This window comes from Maylandia zebra, linkage group LG16 (genome assembly GCF_041146795.1).
Source record: "Maylandia zebra isolate NMK-2024a linkage group LG16, Mzebra_GT3a, whole genome shotgun sequence".
In the NCBI taxonomy this organism is placed as follows: Eukaryota; Metazoa; Chordata; class Actinopteri; order Cichliformes; family Cichlidae; genus Maylandia; species Maylandia zebra.
The window spans coordinates 37,313,297-37,335,752 of record NC_135182.1 but is presented as its reverse complement, the minus strand read 5'-3'; the positions used below and the strand labels follow the sequence as shown (position 1 = coordinate 37,335,752).

The window sequence follows — 22,456 nt, the reverse complement described above, 5'->3', positions numbered from 1 at the left end:
AAAAAATAATTTCTGTCCACTATAAAGGAGAACATCACAGCCTGATACCTGCAGGTCTGACAGCAGCAGGTGTATCACTCCTGTTTCTACCTGGAGACAGCAGTCGCCTCATTGTTCTGACACACAACACAAAACTATCCACAACACACTAACTACACACTCCAAACACGCTAAACGTCACAAATCTCTCACATCTCAAAACTCGCTCTCTCTCTCTCTCTCTCTTGCCGCCACTCCTAAAACTTCCCCTGTTTTGGGGTTTTTTTTGGGGGGGGGTTGCTCATAAGCAGAGAGTGCTTGCTGCGCTGTCCTTAGACAGTGAATGTGAAGAAACTATTGAGGAAAAAACACGCGTATATATTGTTTATCATGAGTCTGGTTTTATGTGGCCTATCAACACAATTTAAAAACTGGTATATACAGAGGTGGGTAGGGTTAGGGTTAGGGTTAACCCTAACCCTATTTACTCAGTTACATTTACTTAAGTTTTTGAAAAAAAATTTACTTTTAAAGTACCTTTCTTGCACGATACGTTTTACTTTTACTTGAGTACATTTGTGAAGAAGAAACGGTACTTTTACTCCGCTACATTTGCAAAATTCGACTCGTTACTTTTTAAAAAAATAATTAGTTTAACACATTAGATAACATGTCGCCAGTGGAGTTTCCGGTAACTTTTTTATCAATCAGATGTGGCCATTCAGTCAGTGTTGCCAACTTAGCGACTTTGTCGCTATATTTAGCGGGTTTTCAGAGCCCCATAGCGACTTTTTTTCTAAAAAGCGACTAGCGACAAATCTGGCAACTTTTTCTGGTGTTATTGGAGACTTGTTTATGACAACTTTTTGACGTGAAAGGGCGTGTTGCTCTTACTCTCAACAAGCAGCGGGTGCTGCCGTGGGCACCTCACCCGTGCTAAAGCGCTCACGGGCGGAGGATAGTCCTCCCCCAGCTGCAGGAGATGTTCACACCTATGCGTCCAAACTGCAAATGAATCGCGCATGAGCGAAGCCGCTGCTTACTCATTGACTGTAACGCAGTTCTTCTTTTACTGTTATGCTGTTTTGTGGATCACAAGGTTTAAAACTACTTATAAACACACATACACACACACACATAAAGTAACTCCACCAGAGCGCCTATTTCGGGTCACTTTTGCCGGTCGAAGCCCGGATAAAGGAACAGGGTTGGAATTGTGACATTTAAAAAAATTGCTAAAAGAAATTTAATTTGTAGTTCTAAATAAATTCTAAATGCATTTAGGACGTTTTTTGCTCACTTTGTGTCTCTTCCATGATGTTATTTCTCTCTCCAACAGCGTAGGTTACAATTATATTAGCATGACCAATTATGCAAATTAGGTGATGACGTCATTTAGCGACCTCTAGCGACTTTTAGGACAGCCAATAGCGATTTTCCTTGCTGAGGAGTTGACATGACCAGTCATGACCAGTTTGAAACTGTGGCGGGCAGAGCGGCCCAAGCGTTTCAAAGTAGCGGACACACAGAAAGAAGAAACATGAAAACATGGCAGAGCCAGTCGTCTACGCTACAGCTGAAGAGGATGAACAGCATTTTCCTCATATACAAAGAATGTTTCTCTTAAAAGCAGCACAAAAGAACAGCTATGTCTTCAGCGTCGGTGTCTTCAGTGAGAGCCAAAACAAACTAACTTTTCAGCGTGAAAAAAACTCAGCTCGTGTAACCTGAGGAAACGGTAAGTTTTCTCTAAATATCTTTTTAGCTGTGGTTAGCTGGATGTCAGTCTTATGTTACAGCAGCTGTGTCGAGCTCAAGCTGCGAGTCATATTTTCGGCGCTACGTTGTAGAGAGACAAATTTGTGGGTGTTTTGTGCAGCTTCAGCTGTCTTTTTAACTGCTCACTGGTCAGCTAGCGTGAGCTATAAGCTAACAGCTAGCCTGTTTAATGACGCTAGAGTTCCACGCACATGCAAACAGCTCGTCTCTACTGCTTTAACTGTTAAAACAGAAGGCAATACTGCAGCTGACAGGGTTTATTATGTGAAGCAGCAGCTTGTTTAGTTTAAACAGTCTGCATTAAGCTGGGAAAACACTGTGCGATTTTTTCCCGTCGCATTATTCAGCTCCTGCACAAACTGTACAATTGAATTGCAGGGGTTAGAAGTTCATAGGTCACGATGTAGGGTCTCACACGGCCTGATGCTCTGATGCGACCTGAGTGCTCAAACTGTGCGTCCATAACATGAAGCTTATCATACAAAATCTGTCTCTCGCTCTCCCTCTCTCCGTCTTACAGACACACACACACACACACACACACACACACACACCACTGTCAACTTTGCTAAATTACTAATGAAAAACATTGACCAGGCAACTGTGATTGAGCAGCAATGTCCATCCAACTCTTTTCATGGTTGTTGTAGTCGTCACAATTTTGTGAGGTCACATTGAAAAGCCTTGGATACGGAAGCGTAGAGCTGCCACCCAGCCAAAAGAAAAATAGAAAAGTATATTGTTCTAACGATATACCTTTCACGTTTGAACAATATAATATCACGTTATTACAAAATACATAATTATCACGTTCGTACAATATAAATATTATATAGGCTACATCGCAGCTCCAGTCACGCTTCCATCACCGTCTTTCGTCTTTTCCCAGAGTAACAGCCAAACAGGAGGATCTATTGGCTAGCACTGCTTAGCCTTGCACGCATTCTTATTTTAAACTTAATCTGGAATTCATTGCAAACTGTTTGTGCGGGATATGAATGACAGGATTTTGTTTTTCAACAAGAGTTAGTAAAAAACATCTCCAAAAATTAATATAAAGTTTACAGCATATCTTGTCACTGGAAATTGTTTGCACTGTTTATATGTTTATATTATTTACTGTAGGTATTGGTGAAAAAAAGCTTTATGTTGTGAAAAACTGAAATCTGGAAAAAATTTTGTTGATGTTTTTACATATATTCCTGTTGAAAATACTAAAATTTGTATATTTATTTTTGTTTGTCTGATAGCATTTATTTATAAAATAAATCAGACATTTCAAACAGTTACTCGCTACTTGAGTAGTTTTTTCACCAAGTACTTTTTTACTCTTACTTGAGTAACATTTTTGAAGACTACTTTTCACTTTTACTTGAGTAATAATATTTTAAAGTAATGCTACTCTTACTTAAGTACAATTTTTGGACACTCGACCCACCTCTGGGTATATGTCACCTTGTTGCTTTGTCTTTAAGTGGTCATGTGATTGGCTTACCACGACTACTTTATTCTTCCTCAGTCAAACAGCAGCACTCGTGCGATTGTTTTGCACCCTAAGCTGCAGGTGTTGTGAGAAAAAGTGATCATCAGGCAGAAAGTGATTGCTGTCAGCGGGAACGTGCGGAGCTGCTGAAAGCTGTAGCGCCCACATTACTTACAGCTATTTCCATGCAACTGATATAAGATGTGGTCAACTGAACACAGCTTCAACCGTCTGTTTGTTGAAAAATAGTAACGCCACCGCATTTTCTTGTTAGTAACGGTAACTGCGTTACGATAGAAATAGTAATTAGTTAGATTAGTCGTTACTGAAAAAATTAACGGCGTTACTTGTAATCACATGCCGTTATTCCCATCACTGCCTAAGTCTCCACCTTATCATAGGACTTAGTGTCCCTTCACCTGGAAGCTTCTACACTGTCTACACGTCTAAATTATTAGGCTTTTATGCACTATTATACCTGAGAGACTGCTTCTCATTCACATGGTCACACAGAGGATCACAGCTGGAGACACAAGCTTCACTGCAGGATCTGTACTCTGTCATATTTCAAGAAATAATTGCCAACAAACACAACATCAGCAAACATCCAATCACAGAGTGACCTGTCAATGACAGACCCACACTAAAGATCCTGGTTTTAAAAACTGAAACACAAACTTCCAATGGGGGAGACACCAGTTGAGGGTGACCCTGTGGGTAGGGCTTAGAGACTAGGTGAGATCACTCACCTGCTTGTGGACCCTGCTGAGCTGCTCCAAGTTATTTTCTAAGAAGACGATCCTCTGTCTCTGAGCCAAACTGCCACCAGCCTCATCGCTGTCATTCTCTGAACTCTGATCATGACAATAACACATGAGACTTTATCACTGGACGGACACACACACACACACACACACACACACTGATCCCTAAAACTCCTCACAAAATGGACTGAGGCAGATCAGTTAGGTTAACATCAGTGGAAATGCAATGTCGCAATGGTACTCTTTAAACTTTATTAAATTTGAATGTAAATAAGCTGGAAAATGATAAATGAGCTTATTGTAAACCTGGAGCAGCGACACCATTCAAAGCAGGAAGTGACATCAGCAATTGTGTGACGAATCAAAGCTCTGCTGCTCTGAATCTCAAAGTAAAGCTACTTTTTATTCTTACATTCTTGATTCGAGCTCCGATGTCGTCGATGAAGAGTTTGCGAAGGTCGTTGAGCATCTGCAGCTCTTTGGCCTGTTGGAGGAAACAGAGACTCAGCTGGTCTCACATCAGCAGTAAGACATTTTGGACTTTATCATTTTGCTTCTGTACATCATCACAGAGGAAACCAAGAATCCAGCATGTGACTGAAGAGTAGACTTTCAGACGTTTAACAAAAGTATACCCAGGAACTAAACACTACTCACCCTGTCCACAGCAGCACCATTTGTGGTGAGGTCTGTGTGGTGATCTTTGCCGGGCCTCCTGAAATCACTCTCTTTCATTTTGTCCACATTGATTGTGACTTTTGGATCTACACCTGACTTCAAGCTGCTTCATGTCCTTTCTGTAAACGGACTAAACGCCGTAACTGATGGGACCGAGCACTGACATGTCATCTGGAAACCACAATGTGGTTGGTGCTGGATCTGACTGTACAGTCATGTGTAAACAGTCTAAACAGCAGCGAGCTCAGGACACACCCCTGAGGTGTGCTGACTGAGATGGTTTTTCATCTGTGGCTGCCATTTTGAATTCAATATCCTGCTCCTCACATACAAGGTCTTAAATAATCAGGCCCCATCTTATCTTAATGACCTTGTAGTACCATATCACCCTATTAGAGCACTTCGCTCTCACACTGCAGGCCTACTTGTTGTTCCTAGAGTATTTAAAAGTAGAATGGGAGGCAGAGCCTTCAGTTTTCAGGCCCCTCTTCTGTGGAACCAGCTTCCAGTTTGGATTCAGGAGACAGACACTATCTTACTTTCAAGATTAGGCTTCAGTCAATTCAATTCAGGATGTAGAACTCATGACTGTGAAAAGTCTCCCATTCTATTCACCTTCTCAGTTTTTGGAGTTTTTTGTCATAGCAACCTACATAGCACCGCATGCTAATGCTAACAACGCACTGAAGGAGCTACACCATCACATCAGCTCGCTTCAGAATAGGCACCTGGAAGGTTTTTAGGTAGTGGCTGGGGATTTTAACCACTTAAACCTGACAGACATCTTACCAAGGTTTTATCAGCATGTCACCATACCGACACGGGGAAATAACACGCTGGACCATGTTTATACCAACATGCGAGATGCATACAGAGCAGTACCCCGCCCCACCTCAGCCTCTCAGACCACATCTGTATTATGCTGGTCTCTGCCTACCATCCCCCACTACGACGCTCCAAACCACACTAAAAACCATCACTGTGTGCCCCAGTGACGGTGACTCTGCACAGGGTGGGGCCACTTGCCCCTCCCTTCCTTCCCTCCCCATCTCCGGCTGCCTCCCTCTTCCCGCTCCACCACAATCACCCACACATGCAAGGCCTTTGGGTAAAGGTGTGTCACCAGGGGTCAGGGGAGGCATCCCCCCCCCGTCCCCTTCTGGCCGCCTGTGCTTTAATTTTATCTCACAACTTAGACATTCACATTACTCACACTCTCATAACACATACATATAGGACCTTGGGGGCGGGCACGCTACACGGCATCCAGAAGACCAGCAGGGTGTACAACCTCACCCCTGGCGTCGTTGCCCACCTCTCAATCTGCCCCCCCATTCTCTGTTGCCTGTAGGAGCGGGGGGGGGGGGGGGGGCTAGGAGGAGGAGTTGGCTGTCCGACTGGGGTCTGGAGTGTGGGGCCTCCCTGCTGCTGCGGAGTCGGGGCGGTCTGCTTCTCTCCACCCCAGGGAAAAGGGTAACACCACCTGGGTCTGGGTGCAGTTTCCCCCTCCAGGGGCAAGGGTACCTAGACCCGGTTTGTAGAGTACGCTTGGGGAGTGTGATCGTGTGTACAGCGTCTCTTTATGTCTGTCTCCACGTTGGTTGAGTGTGGAGTAAGTGCATATGAGAGCATGAGGGTGGGGATGGATGTTTGTATCTGTGTGCCTGTATGTCTGTGTCTATATGTCAGGTTGGGTATCAGACGCCACCTCTCTGGGGACATCTCAGGCCCTCCAAGGTTTGGAGGCCTATCTCCCCCCACCACTCCCCCTGCCAGTGGCAGACGCCCTCAGACATCGGTGCGTTGGTGGTTCTTTGTGTCCGGGGATGGGCGTCCAGGTACACACCGGCTCACTCCTTGGTGGCTGCTTGTCGGGGCCTGGGGCTCGCTCGGGCCCCTTCGGGGGTGGGGTGCCCTCGGCCTCTCGGCTGGGGCTCGGTCACTTTGGCGCAGCTGGCTGCCGGCGGAGCTCACGGGCACGTCACTGCAACCCCCTCTGGCTTCTGCTCCGTGGCTGCTGAGTGACCCCTCATCTGAGACTCTCCTCAGCTCTTTCTGGGACAGTGGCGCGGCTGCCCCTCTGTTGGTCTTCCTTGGTCTCTTGTGTTCTGGGGGCCTCTGGATGTCTGGAGCCTGGATCTCCTCCATACCTGCTTTATGCCCTGGAGGACGGGGCTGTGGCCCCCCACACCGTCTAGCAGATCATTACATGAAGGAACCTGTTAAATACAAGCGCGTCCATGCTCACAGGTGTACACACGGGTGATCACACCCACAAACTACACCCTTTTTGGCTCCTACCTCAAAGCACACTGTGCGCTGTCGATCTTACGTGCTGCACAATAATGTTTAATATTTACTGTTATATTCACATAGATCATCATGATGTTGTTTATTATGTTGCTCTCTTTTTTTGCTTGTTTTCTCTTTTTTCTTTCTCAACAGGTGATCCAGGTGATTGTATTTTTTGTCTGTTTTTTTTGTTGGTTTTTGTTTTTTGCCCTTTATCACCGTTCATCTTCCCCGCTGTTTTTTTTCCCCTCTTTCTTTCTCCCTTTTCTTTTCCCCAGTCAAGTCTGTCCCAAGTGTAGCAAGTGAAAATAAAATAAAATAAACAATAAAAGCAAAGGTAAATCAAACAGACCAACACGGCAAGGCTGGGATGGTCAATCTGGTAAAGTAAATCCGTTGGGCATCTTTCTTTGCCTTTAGACAATAATTCTGATGGCAAAAGAGCCAAACGGGACAGGCGGGAAAGAAAACAAAGAAGAAGTCCATGCCCTGCTGAAAGCCGCCTTCAGGTCTGGTGACGCACAGGAACTCAGGAGGGCTAGAAGAGAAATGACTGCAGGCGTCACGAGAGCCAAAGCCACATACACACAGGAGATAGACTGTTATTTTTCTTCCCAGGATCCACGCAGTATGTGGAGGGGTAAGTGCATCACTGACTACAAAACTAGGGATACACAATGCCCCAGGGATCCTTCTCTGCCTGAGGCTCTCGACCAGTTCTGCGCCCGCTTTGAGGATCCTAACACGAGTGTGCTAAGTCCCCTCCTGTTCACACTGCTCACCCAACTATCCAGGCTGTCATATTGTAAGGTTTGCAGCTGTGGTTGGTTGCATCACCAACAATGATGAGACCGGCTACAGGAAGGAGGTGGAACACTTAGAGGACTGGTGCAGGAAAAACAATCTCTGCTTAAATGAGAAGAAGATGAAGGAGATGACTGTGGACTTGAGGAGGGGAAGACACACACACACACGCCCCTGCACGTCGGAGGATCTGCAGTCGAAGTAGTACCCAGCTACAAGTACCTGGGTATGTACCTAGATAGCAACCTCATTTGGAAAAACACTTCCAGCCTGATCAGGAAGGCTCACCAGAGGCTCTACTTCCTGAGGCGGCTGAGATGTGCGAGACTTGAGAGCTCAGTCCTCATCTCCTTTTACAGATGTGCGGTGGAGAATGTTCTGTGCTCTGGCATCAACGTGTGGCACAGAAACTGCACTGAGGCAGAGAGGAAAGCTCTACACAGGGTGGACAGCCTTCGTCACGTCGCTGTGACGTAATCGGACTACAAATGCGTCCTCAGGAGGATGCAGCCCGTGAATTTGGACACAACCTATGTGTTAACAGACCTCTCTGCACTGAATCATATCTGTTATTAATCTCTGTCTCTCTTCCACAGCATGTCTTTATCCTGTTTTCCTTCTCTCACCCCAACCAGTCGCAGCAGATGGCCCCGCCCCTCCCTCAGCCTGGTTCTGTCGGAGGTTTCTTCCTGTTAAAAGTTTTTCCTTCCCACTGTCACCAAAGTGTTTGCTCATAGGGGGTCATATGATTGTTGGGGTTTTCTCTGTATGTATTATTGTGGGGTCTACCTTACAATATAAAGCGCCTTGAGGCGACTGTTGTTGTGATTTGGGGCTGTATAAATAAAGCTGAATTGAATTTTGTCAGGAAGCTGAGAACCCAGTTGCAGGTTGCAGTGTCCACACCTGGAAGCATCAGTGTCTCCACCAGCTGGTGTGGGATGATTGTGTTAAAAGTGGTTGAAGTCAGTGACTGTGGTGTTTTCCTCTCCAGGTGTGACAGCATAAGGTGGTGGGTGGTGGAGATGGATAGACTGGTTCTGTATGCAAATTGAAGGGTATCTGGGTTTATTGGGAGAATGTCCTTGATGTGCTACAAAAACAGCTGCTCAAAGCATTTACTCACAATTGGTTTGAGGGCCACAGGCCTAAAGTTATTTAAGCAGTTAAGTTATTGATTGCATACATCAAGAAGACTGCAGAGTCCTGGCCTGACGAGGTGGCTCTTCTATGTTGTGCCATCCGCTTCACCAGAGGTTTTTTGGTTTCTCCGATTTATAAATCCTGGCAATCCCCCTGCACTTAACAGCGTACACTCTGTTACTCTGTTTGTGTCGGGGGACCCGATCCTTGGGGTGGACCAATTTCTGGCGCAACATGTTTTGGGGCTTGAAAGCCCCAGAGAACCGGTGTTTAGGAAAAATGCGCCTCAACTGTACTGATACTCCTGACACGTACATGATCACTACAGGTTTTCTGTTAGGCAGCGGTTGTCCTTCTCTCTTGGATCAGCTGGAGCTTTCTTTTGGCGCTTTCCCAGCTTTGACAAAAGTCCAGCTGGGATAACCACATTTACTCAGGGCCTTCTTGATGTTCTTCTGCCTCCCTGGCCGCTGTGTCTGTGGGGATGGTGTTTGCTCTGTGTTGTAGCGTCCTGATGACGAAATGAAATTGAAAAATTGAATTGGAGGCCCTTAACTGAAGAGCTTATTTGCAGACTTTCAGGAGTAATCCTTTATACAGCGCCAAATCACAACAACAGTCGCCTCAAGGCGCTTTATCTTGTAATGTAGACCTACAATAATACATAAAGAGAAGATAAACAGAATCAACTTTTATGGATTTCCTTATCTGGATGATTGAGCACGCATTTCAACAGTTCATATAAAATTTTAGTTGAATTGAAAATCTGCACTTCAGTCATAGATTGATGTAACACCCACTGTGGTGCTGCACAGAAGCACTTCTGGACCCTGAGCATCTATGCCAGTGAAAATACAATCTCATACCACTGTCTCCTCCAAACCCTTCAGGTCTTCTTTGGCTTGTTCTCTCTTCTCGTTCACAAACCTGAAGACACAAGCAGAGTTTAGCATGACCCACCTGAACTCCCTTTACACCCACTGCCTGTTAATGTGAGTTCACTGATTGGTCAGAGAAACGGTAGGTGGAAGCAGAAGGAGGCAACATGATGCAATGATGTCATCTGAGCGGCGCAGGAGTTTAAATGAGAAAAATAACATGATAAATAAATATATGATTTCTGTCTGACACACTTAGACGTCACAGATTATATCGTGAACTGAATGTGGACACAACCATGTCTGATGGCGCTAAAACCTCAATCACGATGTTTGAGGCGACTGCAAGAACAGAGGGACAAACGTACATGAGCTTTTGAAGCTTCTGGTCTTTGTTCTGATCCTCTGCTCTCAGTTTGTCCAAGTCAGACTGAAGCTTCCTGTTTTCCAGCTGCAGAGCCTGATTCACGCTGAAAGAAACAAAGAAGCTGGAAACAGCCGGCTCGACACTCTGACAAAACACATGCTTGAAGCAAAAATCTGACCAATAACAAATCTCTTTAAAATGAACGATGTGACTGAACCCAGAACAGCTGAGAAGAGTCTGAGAGCAGCTCAATCACTCAGTAATTAGTAATATCAATAATCAATCAATAATAATCAATAACTCACTCTTTGAGTCGGTCGACGTCTCTGTGTTTCTGATCGATCTCATCTCGGAGTCGACTCAGCTGTTTGTGATGAACCTCCCGGTGGTTCTCCATCTGTTCCTCCAGCGTTCTCTATAGAACACACAGTGACACTTCCATCACCTCTATCACTGATTTAGCTTTGACAGACTGTTGATTGTTACTTTGCTCACAGTGACGTCACGCCATGTTTACCTTCATCTCCACAACATCCTTCAGCTGGCTCATGTGTTCTTTCTCTTTGTCCATCACTGTCAGCTCGTGCATTTGACCTGCTCACACACAAACACAGAGTCTCTTATTGTTTCTACCTGTTCACCTGTGATGGATTTTTAAAAATTAGCCAATCAGAGTTTACTGTTTCCTGTAACCATGGCAGTATTACCTTGAGCGCGGAGCTTGGCGACCTCCTCCATCAGAGCATCCTGACTCTCCTCCAGCTGCCTCTTCTTCTGCTCCACCTTCTGGAGGTCATCGGTGAGAGACCCCAGCTTTGCCCGGAGCTGCACAAGCAGACACACAAACAAACAGCACAGGTGAATTTATCATCACACCTGTTCAGACAGGCTGTGTGTGTGTGTGTGTGTGTGTGTGTGTGTGTGTGTGTGTGTGTGTGTGTGTGTGTGTCTCAGTTTGTATTTGTCTCACCTGCGACACGAGCAGCTGGCACGTGCTCAGCTCCTTCTCATTCGCCTTCATCTTGCAGGTGTTTTCTGTCAGGTTGACCTCCAACTGTTTGCTGCGGTTCACCAGAGATTTGACTTCAGACTTCATCTTACTGATGTAGAGTCGGGCAGAGGTGAACTCTTCCTCCATCACTCCACTCACTTCAGTCATCTGAAGAGACAGAATCAGAGTTTGTTTTCAGACACATGAAAAGTAGAAGTAGATGAGAAGAAGAACTAGTTTGAGGCTCACAGCTTTGAGCTCGGTGGTTCCGAGAACACTGCCGATCTCACTGAGGTCTCTGAGCAGCAAAGTGACGATCTCCGCTGACCTCCTCTTATGATGAGAGCTGAGCTCCTGCAGGGAGGACAGCTCCCTCTGAACAGCCTCCAGACTGACCTGGAAACACAGCAGGTTCATTACACATCCATCCATCCAAACATCCATCCAATCCAAACATCAATCCATCCATCCTTCCAAAAATCCATCCATGCATCCAAAAATCCATCCATGCATCCTTCCAAAAATCCATCCATGCATCCAAACATCCATCCACCCCCATCCATCCAAAAATCCATCCATCCATCCAAACATTCAAAAATCCATCCATCCAAAAATCCATCCATCCAAACATCCAAAAATCCATCCATCCAAAAATCCATTCATTCATTCAAAAATCCAAAAATCCATCCATCCATCCAAACATCAATTCATCCATCCATCCAAAAATCCATCCATCCATCCAAAAATCCATCCATGCATCCATCCATGCATCCTTCCAAAAATCCATCCATTCATCCATCCATGCATCCTTCCAAAAATCCATCCATCCATCCAAAAATCCATCCATGCATCCATCCATGCATCCTTCCAAAAATCCATCCATTCATCCATCCATGCATCCTTCCAAAAATCCATCCATGCATCCAAAAATCCATCTATCCATCCATCCATCCAAAAATCCATCCATGCATCCATCCATGCATCCTTCCAAAAATCCATCCATGCATCCTTCCAAAAATCCATCCATGCATCCAAACATTCATCCACCCCCATCCATCCAAAAATCCATCCATCCATCCAAACATCCAAAAATCCATCCATCCAAAAATCCATCCATTCATTCAAACATCCAAAAATCCATCCATCCATCAAAACATCAATTCATCCATCTATCCAAAAATCCATCCATCCAAAAATCCATCCATGCATCCAAACATCCATCCACCCCCATCCATCCAAAAATCCATCCATCCAAAAATCCATCCATGCATCCATTCAAACATCCATCCATCCCTCTGACTGTGGACTCACAGTTTTGTGAGCAAGCTCGTCGTTCAGCTGTTCATTGCAGCGGTTTTTATTCTCCACCTCCTGACTCTTGTGGTCATAGTTGACAGCCAGCTCCTCCAGCGCCTGCAACACCTCTTTCACCTCCTCTTTAGCTGAATCGCTTTCCCTCTGCAGGCGGGACAGCTCCTCCTGCAGCCGCTCATAGTCCTGGCGGATAGATGCCAGCAGCTGGTGGAGAGCTATTGATTAACCTGTGATCCATCGATCAGTGGATAGTATGGAATGTAACACTCAGGTGAGACTCACCTCATCCTGGTCGATCAGCTGCTGTTTGAGTTTCTCAGACATCTGACTCTGCTGGTTGATCTCATCATCCTAAACATCAATCAGACAGAGTTTAATGATTTAAACATGTCTTCCAGCTAGTTACCACAGTAGGCGTTAAGAAGACTGACTGTACAAAACCAGACAAGATCTGGCCCATTCATGCAACTTGTGACAACAGATAATTTCACACACTATCCAGAAGACACTGCATGCTTTCCGGGGTTACTGCACATGCTGGAATTTTGGCGTGGACTGTCCATTGATCCCTTGGCATCACTTTTTAAAAAAGGTCTCATCTCTTAAGTCCTCCCTCCCCCCTGCTTTATATCCTCTCCCCATTCCTGAGTGCATTTCAACTTTCCACCAGTTTGAGCCTGTGTCACTTTTGACTCTTAAGCGGCTAGTTGCTCAAATGAATAACACCAATACTGTGCTTGACATTCTTCCATCTTGTTTAGCTAAGGACTGTTTTGATGTAATCGGACCTAGTATCCTATTTCTTATGAACTTTTCCTTGCTCTCAGGCTGTGTTCCTTTGTCCTTTAAGCATGCTGTAGTCCACCCGATTCTTAAAAAAAGAAATTCTGACTGTTATGACCTTTCAAACTATAGACCGATCTCTAAGCTTTCGTTCTTGTCCAAAATCCTGGAGAGACTAGTTCTCTCCCAGCTCCAGGCGTACTTGGACACGAACAATATTGCTGAGAAATTTCAATCTGCCTTTAAGCCATTGCATAGCACTGAAACAGCATTGGTTAGAGTTCTTAATGATATTCTTGTAATCACTGATACTGGACGCTCTATGGTCCTAGTTTTACTGGACCTCTCTTCGGCCTTTGATATGGTAGACCATAACATTTTATTACTAAGACTTGAGCACACTGTGGGTATTAGAGGCACTGCCCTCGACTGGTTTAAATCATACCTCGCTGATAGATCCTTATCAGTTCACTTAGGCACCTTCTCCTCTTCCTCCGCTCCGGTCTGTTGTGGTGTGCCTCAAGGATCAGTTTTAGGCCCTATTCTCTTCTCATTGTATTTGCTCCCTTTAGGTGCAATCTTTGAAAAATACAATATCGCCTTCCACTGTTATGCCGATGACATACAGATTTATTTTGAACTTACTGACGACCTTGCTGTGTCCCTGCACTACTTTCAAGAATGCATGCGGGAGGTCAAAGAATGGTTCCTGAGTAATTCCCTCGTTTTAAATGATAAGAAGACTGAGATTGTGGTGTTCAACAGTAAAATCCCTCGTGCCCAACTCTGTGCTGCCCTGGGTTCCTTTGCTAGTTTTTCTTGTGACTATGTCAGTAACTTGGGTGTACTGCTGGATAGCTCGCTCAAACTCGATAAGCAAGTGTCTGCTGTAGTGAGATCTAGCTTCCACCAACTGCGCCTTATCTCTAAGGCTAGGCATTATGTTCCGCACGAGGACCTGGAGAAGCTTATTCACGCTTTTGTGACCTCCAGGTTGGATTATTGTAACTCCTTGTACTATGGTCTTCCCTCTTCTCTTCTTCTTAGACTGCAAACAGTCCAAAATGCAGCAGCCCGCCTTTTAACAGGTACCAGGAAATTTTGCCATATTACCCCTGTCCTAGCTAGCCTGCATTGGCTGCCCATAAAGTACCGTATTCAATTTAAAATATTACTTCTTACTTTCAAAACTATTAATAAATTAGCGCCAAGTTATCTTAGTGAACTTCTCAAACCACATACTCCTGCTAGAACACTCAGATCTGCCACTCAACTACTTCTGACCCAACTCAGATCTCGACTGAAGTCTCGGGGTGACCGTGCGTTTGCTCTGGCTGCCCCGGTACTGTGGAACACCCTTCCTCTCGACCTCCGCGCATCTGATTCCATTGCACTGTTCAAATCACGACTAAAAACCCACTTATTCAATCTTGCCTTTCCCTCTAGTTAATATTTCTTTTATGATTTTATATCACGCACTTGTATGCTCATTTAAATTCTTGTTTGCTCTGTACCTGTTGCTTTCCTATGTATTAGTGACAGTTATCTGCTTGCATATTTAGTACTTGCTTTGGTCCTATTTCTATTATCCTCCTCATATACTCTATTTTACTTGTTAAGCACCTTGGCATACCCTTGGTTTTTAAGTGTGCTTTATAAATAAAGTTTATTATTATTATTATTATTATTATTTTACTGTTACCTTGTTAAAATAAAACCCTATCATCTCATATTTCCCGATTTTTCTAAAATGGACTTACTCATCAAATACTGAATTTTGGGTGTGTGGGATCCAAAGACAAATAATTATGACCACTATAACCTAGAAGTGGAGAGGATGTTTTGACCCGGCATAAATTATCCACTACAGAGGTGTTGCCTAGCAACACAATTATTGACATACATTTTGATGTAAAAGCTGCTTTAACATGACTAAGAGCTAGCTATTTGTGACTGATCAATAAATATGTAGGTGATGGTGACAGGGTGGGTCAGAGCGGGAGTCTATGACCGAAGCGGTGCAGAGCAGCAGAGGAATGGCAGCTGAACTAATCAGAGAATCCAGAGTGTTTAGAACTACCTGGAGAAAATAATGAATGAAATCCAGGTTAGAAAGGCAGAATCAGACTTTGACTGTTCTACTTTTACAGTAATTATTTATTGTTACTAAGTGTTTCTTACTTTTTTGTAGCAGCGGTGAAGCCAATTTTAAAATGCAGATGCTCATTGCCTAAGGGAAGCATGTATAATGTAAACAGAACTGGTCCTAGCACTGAACCCTGTGGAACTCCATAATTAACCTCAGTGTGTGAAGAGGACTCTCCATTTACATGCACAAACTGGAGTCTATTAGATAGATATGATACAAACCACTGCAGTGCAGTACCTGTAATACCTACAGCATGTTCTAATCGCTCTAATAGGATATTATGGTCGACAGTATCGAACGCTGCACTGAGGTCTAGCAGGACAAGCACAGAGATGAGTCCACTGTCAGAGGCCACAAGAAGATCATTTGTAACCTTCACTAAAGATTCCAAAGGTTGATTGTGCTCATCCGGATGTTCTCAGTGGGAGAAACGTTGCATCATTACCCAGGTGGGCCTCTTCAGTCTCAGCTGACTGCAGGTTTCCAACCTTATAAATAGGACATTAGCACAATGACTGAAACTAGCACCACTGACTAACACTGGGTTGTGAGGTCAGTTTCTTTGATATGATGTTCATTACATCAAGAAGGCCCTGAGCAAATGTGGTTATCACAGCTGGACATTTGTCAAAGCTGGGAAGGCGCCTAAAGAAAGCTCCAGCTGATCTAGGAGAGGGACAACTGCTGACTAAGGGAAAACCTGTAGTGATCCCTTTTAAAAATCTTTTGTTCCGCAGTCAAAGCTGCCGTCATGAGACCTCCACAATCCTTTAAAACAGGGGTCCCCAATCCCAGTCCACGAGGGCCGGTGTCCCTGCAGGTTTTAGATGTGTCCTTGATCCATCACAGCTGATTTAAATGGATAAATTACCTTCTCAACATGTCTTGAACTTCTCCAGAGGCCTGGTAATGATCATGTGATTCAGGTGTGTTGACCCAGGGTGAGATCTAAAACCTGTAGGGACACCGGCCCTCGTGGACTGGGATTGGGGACCCCTGCTTTAAAAGAAAAGCACTGCTGTCTTTGAGCTTTTAAATAGTTTGGCCTCACACAGGGTACAGGTGCGACTCACTTTGTCGTCCAGCTGCTGGTACAGGTCAGTGATGAGAGTCTCGTACTGCGACTTCTCCTCCACAGACAGGGCGACAGGGGGCGGAGCCAAGCTGTCAATCGCTGCTGCTGTCTCGCTGCTGCACTTCTTGTTTCTGTTGCCCAGCTGTTCCTCCACAGGTACAGACTCACCTGGAGGAGTCAAAATTACTGATAATAGAATCAAATCAGGATCCATGAATAAAACATTGGCCACATGCTCACATCACAAGAGACGGAGCTGCAGCTGAGAGTCTTATCAGTGAGCTGCCAACAGAAACTAAACAGGAATTCAATCAGACGCAAAATGAAGGCTCAGACACAAACAGCTCCACTCTGACAAAATATTAAGAGACTCTCCATCATAAACGGTTCACAGTGACAGCTTTCCTAAACAAACTAATACCACGTGTACAGTATAGCAGCCTCTAGTGGACAGGTGAATAGCTGCATGTAAAACGCTCCCTGGTACTGTCACTGCCTTCTCTAAAACGAGTTTAAAGAGAACTGATCAAAGCGTGACACGGAAACCTTGAAACGGAAACCTTCAAAATAGGGCTGGGCCATATCATGCCGTTCATGGTAATACCGGTATAATGTTAGGCAATGATAAGAAAATGAAATATCGCAATAGAATATGGTGATACATGCATGCGCAGTGCCTTTGTTTTCATGAGCACATGGCAGAAAAAGCATGGCAGAGAATGAGAAGGGCGAAAGCGGATCGTTGATCAGATGAACCAGAACTGGTTTGTAAAAATGCTGCAACTTCAGTGGTGTGGAACTGGTTTAGCTTTTGTCCGTCAGACACACAACAAAGCACAGTTTTTGTTAGAGCATGCTAGCGGGCCGTCGTTATTACCGTGTTTTTCGGAAAATAAGTCACACTTAAAATCCTTTAATTTTCTCAAAAAATCTACAGTGCGCCTTATGTATGAATTCTGGTTGTGCTTACTGACCTCGAACCGATTTTATGTGCACGGCGCTCAGAAATCTGTCAAAAATGTTTTAATATGACTTTGCTAAGCTACAAAGCCGCACCGCTTGATGGATTGTCGGCGCATTATGGCATCGTAGTCAGGAGCCACAGGTGTAATATGTACTGTGCTTCAACATAATGTTACCGTATTGTGTGTGTATAACCTCTTTTTAAGTTTTGTGGATATTATAAATGGTTATGCTGAGGTTATGTCGGCCAGTTTCCACTGGAAATGCCTTTTGGTTAGACTGTCAGCGAGGAATTTGCATAATTGTTTGCACTAATAAAGTTGTGGAGTTGTAAAGTATTTTTTCTCGCGTCAGTTATATCGTTATCACAAATTTTCAAATGTATATCATGATAAATATTTTTGGCCACATTGCTCTGTCCTACTTCAGAGTCCTGAAGTGAAACCTTTACAGACTAAAGTAACACAAAGATGGAGGCAGACGTTTACCTTCCAGGAGGAAGAAAAAGCTTTTAAACTTTCTTTTGGAACAAAGCTGGTAAATGTTAAAGGATGAGTGTTTTTTTTATCATTAAAGCTCATTTAGGAAAAGCTGCCAGAATATATGACCAGAGGCTGTCACGTGGGGAGACTTGCTGATAGGAGTAGTTTGATGTCAGAGGGTTGAGTCCAGCAAAAATCATGATCTTTCTCTAACCGAACTCTTTTGGTACCAGAACCAAATGTGAAAAAAATTAAAGTGCAGAATGCGTTCGTGCCACCACCAAATGACCTGCCTTCCAAAACACGTGACAGATTTAAGATGACGTAGCAGCAAGATGCAGTCTCACTCCACCTTTGTGGAAACTGTGGACTTTAAAGCACATACATCATTTACAGCTGTTTCCTGGATAGTCACATTTAGTGCAGGAAGAAAACTGAAAAACAAACAAACATGATGCCCCCTTTGCTGTTGGTGAAAAATGCACCACATCAACCAATCAGATTATTTGACAACATGGGTATTCGGTAGCTCTGAGTAAAAAGTTGTGGGAGTGCCAGCGGTGAGAGAGAGCAATATCAATCGTGGGTTTTGAGCTGTCTGGAGTGTGCAGGCAGATTGAAGTATAAATGCCGTCTCCAGGTGAAAACCTGAAGTAACATCTTTTTTCACCTTTCCTCCAGCGTTTCAGCTCATTCTCCAGTTTCTGGATCATGATGTTCAGACTCCTGTTCTTCTCTTTCTCCTTCTCATACTTCTTCTTCCACTCCTCGGCGGTCAGCTCCAGGTTCACAGACACTGTGTTCTTTATGGTTTTAGCTCTGAAACAACAGGACGCGGAATGAAGAAACACTCAGATCTGTGGAGGACGTACTTCAACCACAGTACTCTGCTTTTTCCTCTGATCAGGTGACTTGCCGTACCTCTGTCCAAACATGAGCGTGGACTTTGTTTCAGCCTCGTTGTAAACAGACGGCGAGCAGCAGATGATGATGGTAGTTCGACAGTTTCCACCCAGAGAGTCCTGAAGGATCCGGGTCATCTTACTGTCTCTGTATGGAACGTGGGTTTTCTAGAGACACACGAGACATGTGACAATCACTTCACCTGAAAATCAGGTGAGCTGTGACGTTTCTGTCAAACAAATCAAGTTAAATCCAGAATATTTCAGGCATACATGTCAGAGACCTGAAGATCGGAGACATGAAGACTCACCGTTCCTTCACTCAGGGCAGCGATGACGTTCCCCAGAGCAGACAGAGACTTGTTGATGTTTTTAGCCTCATCCAAAACGGCACCCTCTGCTCCTGTTTTACTCACCTGGATGGCAGAAAGCACAATCCAGGTGTCAGCAAGCAGAAATTTACAGAGAACAGGTGCTCACTGAGTGTGATGGAGTAGTGTGACCTTCTCGCTGCCTGCCAGGTCCACCAGGTAAAGTTTCCCTGATAGCTTCATCTCCGTCTCCACGTTCTCCTGTTTGATGTTGATCAGAAAAATGCTGTGACTGCGAGAGCTGTGCTCGTTCATGTCTGCATGAAGAAGAAACCCCATTCAGTAAACTGATCCGAGAACAAACACACGATGGTCGGGGCGGAAGTATCACACGTACAGGTGAAGACTTACTGGTCACAGCGACGTGTCTGTTTGCTTTTCCTTCATCGATAACGTCCATCACCTCCTCGGGACTGGAAACAAAGCGCTCCGTGCAGCCCTGACAATGAAACACACATCAGTAGAGTATCAGCAGCAGGACGCTGCAGACATGCGGTAAATATGGCTGTTTGGAGGCGGCGTGCACCCACAGCACACCTGTGAGACTCAGCAGACAAACAAAATTCTCCATAAACTGAACGAATATAATATATCAATTTAATATTAAAGCTTACTGTTCCACAGCTCCATAAAGGAGACGTGGAAACTTGAATGAATGTGGTCGGTTGTGTTGCGTTTCCAGCGGCGACTCATCAGCAGATCAGAATCAAGCATAATGACAATTAAACATTTTCAAAATCACCAGAATAAAACAGAGTTTTCTGTGACAACCAGATCCAGAAAACATGACCTGCTCCTCACAAAGGTTGTACCTCCCCTTTTTGTGAGTGTGGATGCTTCCTCTCTTTGCTCTTTAAATGCTTTGCTTCTTTTATTGATTTTTATGCTGTTTTTTTTCCCTTTTTTTCCCGCATGAGCTTACCTGCAATAGCTTTTGGTCATTTATAGATCATTAGGACTAAAGTGTTCTTAACAGAAACAGCAAAATTTTTATAGTTACCTTATCTTCAGCGCTCTGTATGTTTGTGGCCTACACACAGCTGAAGCCTGATTACAGCGTCTGGGCACCTAACAGCCTCAATAGCCTGGAAAGGTGCTAACCGCTAGGCTAACTAGCAACAAATGCCTCCCCTCTCCACAAATGACTACCACAGCCTCCTGCAGAAGATTGCAGTACTGGAGACAAAAATTCATCGCTTAGAAGTAAACGTGGAGGTAAATGGACTGTGTGGAAATGAAACAACCTTGCCTTTGATTCAAAACAATGGCAATGAGCAAACTAGTACACAGCTAAGGAGCACAGATAACATGACCAAGAAAGTAGACTCTGTGCATTATAATAAATCCTCAAGCAATAATCCCCCCTTGAACTGTCTTGGTGCAAAACCAAGACATAAATCACGTCTCCTGGAAGGGGGAGGACCAAGGGCGTAGATTTGGTTTTGGAATTGGTGGGGACGGATGATTCAACCACCGAACCCTGTTTCTTATTTTTTTCCTTTTTGTCTTTGCTTTGATTAAAATGAAAGGAGAAATATACTTGCCTACATATGCTATTCTACATGCTTTTTAAAAATTACAATTCATAGTTTTATATGTGAATTATATAATGTTAAATTACTATTAAACAAATGACTAAGTATTTTAGACTTTAGTTTACTTCAGCCATATTCCATATAAAAAGTGAGACATGTCAATTCAGATTCTTTGTCAAATATACACTAATGAATCAATTTACATCAGCAGCCTAACAATTGTCATGATAATAAATACTAGTTAATCTATAGCAGAAAATCATCAGTCAGTCACCAGTGACCTCGCCTCTTCACCTCTGTCCAAGCTACAACATGGCAGAGCTGCCTCTGTCACCTGATAAATAACAGTGAGACACTCCACATACATGCAGTCACACATGTGCTTCAAATACAGTCATGAACCACCAGGTCATCATCCAGTTTCACCTGTGATCTTGTGTCACTATTACTCTCTGAGCTTTGTGATGGTTCTCCTGTCACCTGACAAATAGGACATACATGTCCAATAAGAATAAAATGTGGAGCTGCTTCAGTGTTTCTGTCAATTTGTGCAGTTTCAAATTCAAATTTTTTCAAATTCAAATTTTATTTGTCACACACACATAACCATACACAGTATGACATTGGGGGTGAAATGCTTGTAGCTGTACAATGCACATTAAATGACAGAAGAAAAGTTTTACAATATTTACAATTTACAGTTTACTACAGAAATTTACAAATTAACTTAGGAATTTACAGTAAAGAATGTGCAAATAGCAGAAGAGATTATAAAGATAAGGATTATAAATTATAGGAATTATAGGATTATAGGAAATGTGTGGTGGTGCGTGTGGTGACGTGTGTGAGAGTCCAGTCTTATAGTGACGTGTTTGGGAGAGTCCAGTCCTACACCTGGTTCAGGCCCCGAATAGCCTGGGGGAAGAAGCTCCTCCTCATTCTCTCTGTTTTGGCCTTAAGGGAGCGGAAGCGCTTCCCAGACCTCAACAGTGAGAAGAGTCCATTGTTGGGATGGGAGAGGTCCATCATAATCTTCCTAGCTTTGGACTTGCACCGCTTGGTGTAGATGGACAGCAGGTCAGGGAGCTCTGATTGAATGATGCGTTCTGCCGAGCGCACCACCCTTTGCAGATCTCGTCTGTCCTGCTTGGTGCTGTTCCCAAACCAGGTGCAGATGTTTGCCGTCAGGACGCTCTCGATGGTGCAGGAGTAGAAGTTCTTGAGCACCTTCAGTGGCAGATGGAAGTCTCTAAGTCTTCTGAGGAAGAAGAGACGCTGACGGGCTTTCTTAACCAGGGTGTTGATGTGGCAGGACCATGACAGGTCCTGAGTGATGTGGACACCCAGGTATCGGAAACTGTCCACTCTCTCCACTGGCGTGCCACTGATGATGAGGGGTTTGTAATTCCTCGCTTGCTTTGTAGTGAAGTCCACGATCAGCTCCTTAGTCTTGCTGATGTTTAGGAGGAGGTTATTCTCCTGGCACCAGGTCTCCAGGTTCCTAATCTCCTCCAGGTAGGCCGTCTCGATGTTGTCGGAGATCAGGCCCACAACAGCAGTGTCGTCAGCAAACTTGACAATGGAGGTGGTGTCGGATGTGGCTACACAGTCATAAGTGTACAGTGAGTACAGCAGGGGGCTTAAAACACAGCCCTGATGCACTCCAGTGCTGAGTGAGATGGAGGGGGAGACTTGTTTTCCCACCCTCACTGATTGGGGTCTGT

General features: G+C 44.3%; 1 protein-coding gene across 1 annotated transcript in view; it reads right to left on the bottom strand.

The window, feature by feature from the left end:
* The window catches only part of LOC101464413 (kinesin heavy chain), a 53,310-nt gene that overhangs the window by 12,800 nt on the left and 18,054 nt on the right, over window positions 1-22,456 (bottom strand). The window contains exons 7-23 of the mRNA XM_004576013.2: window positions 19,549-19,636; window positions 19,330-19,454; window positions 19,138-19,242; window positions 18,846-18,994; window positions 18,595-18,743; window positions 16,478-16,647; window positions 12,755-12,823; window positions 12,470-12,676; window positions 11,408-11,554; window positions 11,138-11,326; window positions 10,875-10,992; window positions 10,685-10,761; window positions 10,473-10,582; window positions 10,169-10,270; window positions 9,789-9,849; window positions 4,418-4,489; window positions 3,991-4,095 (exon numbers count right to left, since the gene is read on the bottom strand). Coding sequence (XP_004576070.1) covers window positions 3,991-4,095; window positions 4,418-4,489; window positions 9,789-9,849; window positions 10,169-10,270; window positions 10,473-10,582; window positions 10,685-10,761; window positions 10,875-10,992; window positions 11,138-11,326; window positions 11,408-11,554; window positions 12,470-12,676; window positions 12,755-12,823; window positions 16,478-16,647; window positions 18,595-18,743; window positions 18,846-18,994; window positions 19,138-19,242; window positions 19,330-19,454; window positions 19,549-19,636 — 2,043 coding nt within the window. The remainder of the gene's footprint in view (window positions 1-3,990; window positions 4,096-4,417; window positions 4,490-9,788; window positions 9,850-10,168; window positions 10,271-10,472; window positions 10,583-10,684; window positions 10,762-10,874; window positions 10,993-11,137; window positions 11,327-11,407; window positions 11,555-12,469; window positions 12,677-12,754; window positions 12,824-16,477; window positions 16,648-18,594; window positions 18,744-18,845; window positions 18,995-19,137; window positions 19,243-19,329; window positions 19,455-19,548; window positions 19,637-22,456) is intronic.